Source organism: Triticum aestivum, chromosome 3A, assembly GCF_018294505.1.
Source record: "Triticum aestivum cultivar Chinese Spring chromosome 3A, IWGSC CS RefSeq v2.1, whole genome shotgun sequence".
Taxonomy (NCBI): Eukaryota; Viridiplantae; Streptophyta; class Magnoliopsida; order Poales; family Poaceae; genus Triticum; species Triticum aestivum.
This window is the reverse complement of record NC_057800.1, coordinates 90,122,235-90,130,965: the sequence shown is the minus strand read 5'-3', so window position 1 is coordinate 90,130,965 and position 8,731 is coordinate 90,122,235. Positions and strand designations below refer to the sequence as shown.

At 46.6% G+C, this 8,731-nt stretch overlaps 1 protein-coding gene across 1 annotated transcript; it reads right to left on the bottom strand.

The window, feature by feature from the left end:
* Positions 1-5,107: 5,107 nt before the first annotated feature.
* LOC123058008 (BTB/POZ domain-containing protein POB1-like) lies at positions 5,108-8,389 on the bottom strand. The gene is made up of 4 exons (XM_044480853.1): positions 7,244-8,389; positions 7,109-7,172; positions 6,264-6,543; positions 5,108-6,147 (listed from the first exon to the last, which is right to left on the bottom strand). The coding sequence occupies exons 1-4, from the start codon at positions 7,325-7,327 to the stop codon at positions 5,316-5,318; spliced, it is 1,260 nt and encodes a 419-aa protein (XP_044336788.1). The 5' UTR covers positions 7,328-8,389; the 3' UTR covers positions 5,108-5,315.
* Between the last annotated feature and the right edge of the window lie 342 nt (positions 8,390-8,731).

Below are 8,731 nucleotides of genomic sequence, written 5' to 3'. Positions count from 1 at the left end.
AAGGTCTCTAGGACAAAGTGTGGCGAGTTCAGAGCTCCAAATTCGTAGGCGCCGTCACTGTCAGTGACAGAAAGTGCGCCCAAGCCACCCGACACTCCAGCTCCTGCTGCCCACACGGCTAAGACAGAAAGCGCCACCATGGTGCCTGCTGGAGAGCCAACCATGTGGACCACACTGTGGCCGCCCCCTCGGCATCCAAGTCAGACAAACCACCAACCGTCCACATTACAATGTACCCACCATGGTAGGAAGAGTAAAAACGTGCATTCTTTCATTCCTAGCCCAACATCAGCCACAAATTTGGGCCCCTACAAAACCACCATCGCTGTCAACCACCACTGCAGGTACGCAACAAAGGTCACCAACGCACGCCGACCGCAGCCCGCACACCCTTGTCGGAGTCCTGATTACACTTTGATCCGGCTTATATGCCTTGTTGAAACTGACTTGAGGATTTTCTGCCCAAGTTAAAAGGTTACCAAAGAGAACATGATATGGTGCGCAGTTCAAACATAGTTATCCTGCCTTAATGGCTTGATATATGTCACTTGGGGGCTTCCTGCTCATTGAGCATAGCTATGACTACCCTATGGATTCGGCTTATACGCTTGGATTGAATTATTATTTGGGGGCTTCCTGTTTAATGAATAGAGCTTTGTTTACCCTTATAATTGGCTTGGACGCCAGGTGTATTCACCAAAAATCCGGGTTATCCTACCTTTGTATGCTTGCCACTCCGACCAGGTAATCCTGGAATGACTCGTCGTACTCTTGACAGTCAATCTTATAAAGACCCTGAACTTGTCAAAGTTAAAACGATGATTGGTCATGTGAGGCCCGACTTACATGTTTGAATTAAGGATTAACTCAGTGGTTGTGCGTCCCTTGAATAGCACTTGATATTGAGGCTTGGCAGCCTATGAAAGCCTTGTTCTTCTGATTTGTAATTTTTTATGAACATCGTTTTGGTTCATGTCCTTGTACCATATTGACATATGGTTTAAAATTGATTCAGGCCAGGTAGCCTTAATCTTTATGACTCATATTTGAGTATATCCGAGGTTTCGATAACCTGACCTGGCTTTGGACGATAAGTCGCCAGTGTGCTTTGATTGTGCACTTAGAGCGCTCCGCTCTAAGTCTTTGGGTTGTTACCCTTGCTGCATCTGGCGTTATAAGCCGGCAGTATGAACTGATTTCACAGGCCATGTAGCCTTGATTATATGACTCATCATTCATCATCTTTGGGTTTGATAACCCGCCCTGATAGCAGACTTTAAGTCGCCAGTATATTTTTCCTTGAGCAATCAAAATGATGATATTTCATGACTTCGGGTTGATACTGGCTCTAGATTATAATTATTAAGGCATCATCATGGTATTAATTTACAGGTATGTCTTTCAATAATGGTATGAATATGTTGGGTTTGATAACCCGCCTTGGCTTTGGACATTAAGTCGCTAGTATATTTTGGATTGCACCATTGGAATCATGCGCTTATCAATCATTGGATTGTTATCCTCACTGGATGTGGCGATGTAAGCCGACAATTTGAGCCAATTTTCCAGGTATGTTTTAAATTTTTTGATGAATATGCAAGGTTTGATAACCCGCCATGGCTTTAAGACGCGAGTATGTTTAGGCTTGAATAGCCTTAATTCTGGTCTTTTCCATATATAATTGCATAAGACTACATTATGTTTGGGTTGTTACCCGCCCTGACTTTTGACGTTAAGTCGCCAGGGCATATGTTGTTTAAACTTTGTGCGGGATTTGCAGAGCTACGACTTACATAAATGATTAAGTTCAAGCCCATCATCAAAGATTGAAATTGTTTTTTCAAAAGGGTTATCAATTATTGATTTTCACAAAGGCTATAAGCCACCGGGTTACAAAAATTCCGGATTACAATGGATGCGCATTAAGTCACCATCGGCCAAGAGCCACTGAGTATTTAAACTCTAGATTTACTCGTCAACAGAGAAGATCTTGTGATTGTTTTCACGCCGGGTTATATTCTTCCAATTTTTAAGAGCTAGATATGGCTGGATTTTTCATTATGGTTATTATAACCAGTATTGAATGATTGAGGTTTTCAAAGTCGCTTCAGCGCAATGGTTATTATTTCTTCATCAACAGATATGATTTATTTTAGAATGGAAGGAATAGTCCCGAGTTGTTGCAGGCACACAACCGGGCACTTGGGGGATACATTATTCAAATCATGATTATATCAAATATGGAAGTCCCATGTCCCTACAAGCATGCACCATGACACTTTGGGGCTAATGCAAAGTCATTTTTTGCTCGCCTTATTGAAGACCCGACTCATCACATCGTAATGAGCCGGCCCTTGGGGGCTACTAATTGACCCTGTCAAAAATTCAAAGTACACAAGCCTTAATCCATTATATTGAAGGGCCCATTGCTCAGTTGGTAGAGCACAAGGCTCTTAACCTTGTGGTCGTGGGTTCAGGCCCTACGATGGAGGCTACATCATATGATGTTATTTTCAATGAAGTATATATAAAGTCCCAGCTTAGTATTGTCTTGCTGAGCCGGCCCTTGGGGGCTACACGTTGCTGTTCAAGTCTACATGATCATATCTACAAAGTCACTGCTCATTATTGCATAATGACATGACCCTTGGGGGCTACACTGGTTGAAATTTTTATGAGCATAAGGCAATTACAAGTCCCAGGTTGCTACAAGCATCACAAGCCGACACTTGGGGGCTACAAGTGATATGCATATAAGGGAGTTCTACATCTTCAAGCTGGCTGAAAATCAGATGAGTATTTCAAGACCAATATTTTGTTAAGCATTAGGAGCTGAATCAAATGAATTATTCTTCACAATATTTTTTATGAGAAACCAATGTCAGCAAATTGATTATGAGGCTAGCCTATTGACCCAGACTTTCTAGAAGAAGGAAATGACAAGGACTTAAGGATGATCAGGTGCCGGCTTACAAGAACTTTTAACCCGGAGCGCAACCTGTCAAATATGTTCTTGTGTTTATTTTGTAGGATGAGTTTAACATGGATAAATCCAAATTAAACCGGGGGCTAATGTCGGGGATATACCCCGCGGTGTAATCCAGTCGGATGTATGACCCGGCCGGACTGGCGACTCACTGGTGACCTACCCTAACCCGGTGACTGTCTAGTAACCCGCCCAGAGTTGGCGGCTCATTGGTGACCCGGCAGGCGGGTCAGAGGAGAGATAAGACCCGGTGGTCCAGAAGGCGGCTCAGGGAAGGCTGACTCATGTTATGGTGGGCCGACCTAAGATGAAAGGCATAAGGAATATTCTCCTACAAAGGAAGCAAGACTAGGACTCCACTTGATATAGAATAGTCCTAATCCTACTAGTACTCCACATGTAACCCACCCCTTCAACTTATATAAGGAGGGACAGGGCACCCCAAGAGGGACAAGTTTCACGAGTTGGACAAGTTAGGGTTAGACAGACAAGTCTATAGTTTTCGAGATAGAGCACCCTTGTAATCGTGATCATCATCATCAACATCAATGAAGCAGGATGTAGGCTTTTACCTTCACCATGAGGGGCCTAACCTGGGTAAAAACATCGCGTCTCTCGTCCCGCTCAACCCCTCTCAAGCTACCACATAGATGTGTTGGCCTCACGACTAAGTCCTCACACTAAGGACATCTGCCGTGACAAATCCACGACATGGACCACACTCCGTGGCCGCCGCCTCGGCATCCAAGTCAGACAAACCACCAACCGTGCACATCACAATGTACCCACCATGGTAGGAAGAGTAAAAATGTGCATTCTTTCATTCCTAGCCCAACATCAGCCACAGATTTTGGTCAATGCATCCGCGGTAAGAGGCGCACACTCCTGCATATCCACCCAGTCCCGGTGGATTGCGAGAGACACCAACATGTGACAACCAGCGGCAGCCTTCAAGCACGGTCGCATGAAGCCATGTCCATGGTTCTTGCCACCAATCTGTCTGATAGAATAGAAGCACCCACAAGGAGAGAGAACTCATCACCTGTGGGCATCTCTCGGACTGAGACCACCATCGCCTACCCAAAGCAGGAGCTCCGACCCGCCCCGGGCCCCAATCTGGTTTGTCCGAGCACGAGCCCCGGGTCCTGGACATCTCCACCGCGCGGACATCCCATGCCGGTCCGAACCCATGAGAAGAAAGGAGCCACCACCACCCGCACGCCAATCATTGTCGCAAGAGCAGCCGCAACCTCACCCATCATTGGTGCACCCACAACCACCGAAACGCGGCCCCTACCAAACCACCATCACTATCGAGCACCACTGCAGGTACGCAACAAAGGTCACCAACCCACGCCGACCGTAGCCCGCACACCTTTGTCGGAGTCCAAGACTAGGCCTGACCGGAGGCTGGCAAGCATGCCACCACCAGCGACAAGCCGAGCCCCGTCACCACAACGAGCCGAGCTGTCCGTATCCCCGGAAAGGCAGATCCGAGACGCACTCATCCCATCCCTGCCGATGACACGGTGCGCACCCCCGCAACCCACAACCCACAACCCTTTCATGCCGCCGCCCACAACCCGCGCCACCGCCGCCGGTTGCCGCCGTGGTGCCGCCACATCCCGTCCACACGCTGCGCCGCCAAGCGCCGAACGGACGAAGGAAGGCACCCCTCTGTCGTCGATGCTGGCCAGGCTTTGCCCGTCAGCGCACCAAGGCGGCAACAAGGACATGAGGGTGGCCTGGACCGGCGGCTAGGGTTCCCCCGCCCCCCTCCCCTGGCGCTCGTGTGTGTGTGGGGGGGGGGGCACCAATCAGCATCCACGCTTAAGCACTTCACAAATCCGTTGACATTCGAAGGACGAACGAAAAGAAGAGGGACGATCCTTGTGATCATTGGGACGGATGAGCTTGTAGCAATGCAAGCCCTGAACCGCTGACTGTCATCGAAGATTCAAGATTCAGCAAGTGTGTGGACTAACATTTAGAAAAGAAAAACACTACAGTAAGTCAGATGAAAGCAGTTGAAGCACCAAGTCGGAATCTCCTTGCATCATTCAGCCAACAAACTCACTTTCCCAGCACAGAGACCATTCGCACAGGCATAAATAAAATTCTGAAGTATGATAGCAACATACAAAAGTCAGCAGTCAGCGCACACACACACATGTTACTACTGACTTGCAGTAGCAACCGATCAACAACAACACATGATTCAGGTTACCCCGGACAATGCCCAGGGAATAAACTTCCTGGCTGCTGCAGCAGCTCACAGTATCACATGCAGGGCTCAAGACACACCCTAACTTTGCTGAGTGAAATACCATCAGGTCTGTAATTCAGGCTGCTCCACCGCAGTCAGATCAACTCTCAGATGCAGCACACCGTCAATGAAGAGGCTGTCGTCCGCAATGAACGTCGACCATGGAACTCCAAAAAGATCATCGCATCCCTCCAGCATAGACCCGCTGAATGTGTGCCTACCGCCGTACTTGCTCAAGAATTTTCCTGACGATCTTGTCCTTGCAGCAAACTCAATATCGAAACACGACGAGCCTGAGATAGAATTTCCATATATCCCTAACCAGAGGCCAAAGCTGTACAACCCTGTCTCCTCATCCAGTACCCAGTTTGCCATGAGATAGAATTTCTGACCTGCGAGATTGAACCAGTCCGACAATATAACTCCTGATGGGAAGAATCCGGAGCATTCGGCACGCGTTAGATCCATGTAAACTATAACCTGTGGGTAAGGTCGATCAAACGCAACCGCTTTCACATGTTTGGACCCGTAAGTTCGCTCAACAGATTGCCAATCGAGAGTTGATACATCTGCTGCAAGAGCACCTTCCATCTGGGTTGGGTAAGCTTTGTGGAGGAGGACCTCATTGATGTGCTTGGTTACTTGCTCACGGTCTATATCATCATCAGTGCATGCTAGGATCTCCTGAAGTGCGGCACATGTCATATGACTGAAGCGTACCAGCGGAAGCAAACGGCTGCTCAAGATCTCGCGTCTTTCCTCCGGTTCCAGGTATCGCGCACGGGCCCACTCGAGCAAGAAGTTATATACCGCATCTTCAGATGCTACTTGTATGTCAGTGCTCGAAAAGATCGCCTCGATTCCAGAAAGAGAGATGTTCATCACTTCTTCAAACCTGAAATGGGACAAACCATGCCATGAGTACACTTCATGCACATTACAATGGCCAATGCCTACATTTTTCTACGAAATGAAAAATAAAAATTGCTCCATCAAATGGGGATCACTCACTTGTCTAAAATCTTGTATTTCTCAGCAAGGAATTCCCTGGCTGCACCTACCACACTCTGAACTTCAGCAGCCATTGAAAGGGAGCATGGATGGTCTAGGTATAGCAGTGCAGATTCTGTGGTCATAGGCAGGCTTCTGAGCAGCTGACTGCAGTACCTCATGCAAGAAAGAACCTCAAATTTGTCGGCAGCCATTAAGATGTCGAGCAGAAGAGTGGGCTCAATTGTTGTCAACTTTCCACTGTACATGAAGCTTAAAAGCTCCATAAAGGCTTTTTCCTCTGTTCCAAGTAGAATGAAAACAGAAAAATCATAAGAGAGCAGTTCAACAAATAAGCAAAAAAAAGGACACTCTTTTTGTACCCTAAATAATTTTCGAAGTTGACTACTGACTTACAGTATTGACAAACGCTCCATGGGAGATTAACTTTTTTTCTAATCACAGAAAAATTATATGTATAGTACTACAGAAAACATATGAGTTGGGAGGAATCCAAGCGATCTCAATCATTCAATACAATCAGATCCAATGGCTGATAATTGCATATGAAAAAATAAACTTAAGAGAGAGTTCCCTGCTTAAGAGTGAGTTAATTAATCCACGATTTGCCCACATCGATGACTAAAAGAGACGACACATCTCAGTGGATATTTAGATAGTGCATGGTACATGCAATATATACAGTGTGCATGCTGAATTACCAGTAAATTTAAGTGCAGAGACTATAAAAGATAATCTTTTATTTACCATAAATAATCTTATGACAAAAAATAGTAACACAACCAAAGTAGCAAATAAGAATAAAATATAAGAGGAAGAATGTTACAGTTAAGCTATCACATTACCTGAATCAGCAATCCTGATTCTTGGATGCGTCTGATCAGATTCATTCATGCCATTTGAGAAAAGCTAAGAAACATGAAGCTTATCAGAAACTTGAACCGATCATACAAATGTATTTCACATGGTTATAAAATTACCTTTAGAAAGAAACGACTTCCTGCAGCAAGAATCGCTGAATTGATATGAAGGGTCTTTACTGTTAAAATTGGTGTACTTGCCATGGTTGAGAAACAGTCTATCTGTCCATTATCAGCTGCAAAATACCAAGATCAGTGAAATACAAGACAACTAGGAGAAGTAAAAGGTAAGCAATTAAACCATTGGACATATTTTCTTCTGTGAAAATACTTGAAACACTCTGTTCAATGGTGCAGATTCATTTAATCACTCTTCAGATATGTGGTAAATGGTTAAAATAATATCACAAAAATTGAACGGCAATTTAGCTGCAGCCAGCAATCTAAGCATGCTTGTAGCTCAGTGAGCAAAGAGATCATAGATGTCATCCCAAGGATCCTACTGGAATTTCGTATAAGTTCGTCAGATAAGTATTTGACACAAGCCGAACTTAGGCAATGCCTTTTGTAAAGCTTCACTGCAAACTTGACCAGGAATTGTAACAAGAATATTAGAATTATAACATCAAGTAGTAGAACTGTCAGCTGGGATAGCATCTTTTCAAGTTTTCTGAGTCGCGTGATTCGCACCCATTGTCCTGTGGCTAGTCTCAGTTGCAGTGGATTGATTGTATTCTACTTCTGCAGGAACAGGGGATTGATATGTTTGAACACCACAGCTAAATCCAAATACTAAATATTTGTTGCATCAATCATCATCAACCAAGCCCTCCCGTGGATCGCAGGCACAGCGGCGGCAGCGGCCTTTGCCGCCAGCACGCTGGGAACCACTGGGCATGGCATGGGACATCGTTGCGGCTCAGCCAGTCTTCTAGCGGCAGGGGGCTCAGCGCCTCCCGGCGGTGCCTGCACGTCGAGCGCCCACCAGCGCGCCGTCGGCCGGGCGCTGGCGAGGCCACCAAGGTGGCCGCGCTCCAGACCATGTGCGTTCTCCTCCGAACACCCACCGGTGCCGTTGGAGGAGGAGTCCCGGACACCGCCCGCATCGACGACCTTCGCGACGTCCCGGACCGTAAGAGGCGCTTTCGATGGGGGGCACCGGCAGGTGGTGCCCGGTGGATCTTTCCACCAGGAACGACCTCGAGGACTGCCGGGAAGTTGAGGCCCTCGTCAACACTAGCCTGTTTGGTAAACACTTAGGGCAAAGGAATGAGAGTTTGCATAAAAGTGTTTATGAAGGGATTAGGCATGGGAAGTAGATTTTTACTTTCATTTCCTTGTTTGGCATATGATGGGAATTGACGTGGGATAAAACTCTCCTCACGAATTAACAGGGTACCCCCTGAGAAGAAATCGGTGGGAATTGGCTTCCCCAACTCCCAGTCCCCTTCCCACTTAAACTCCCATTCCCTCTAATCAAACAGTGGATTTTTAATCTCCTTACCCCTCAACTCCCATTCCCCATCTTTAATTCCCCTGAACCAAACACGCTGTAGGCGTCGGGCCCACCTGGGAAGACGTCGCGGGGCGGGACCTGACCAGAACGGG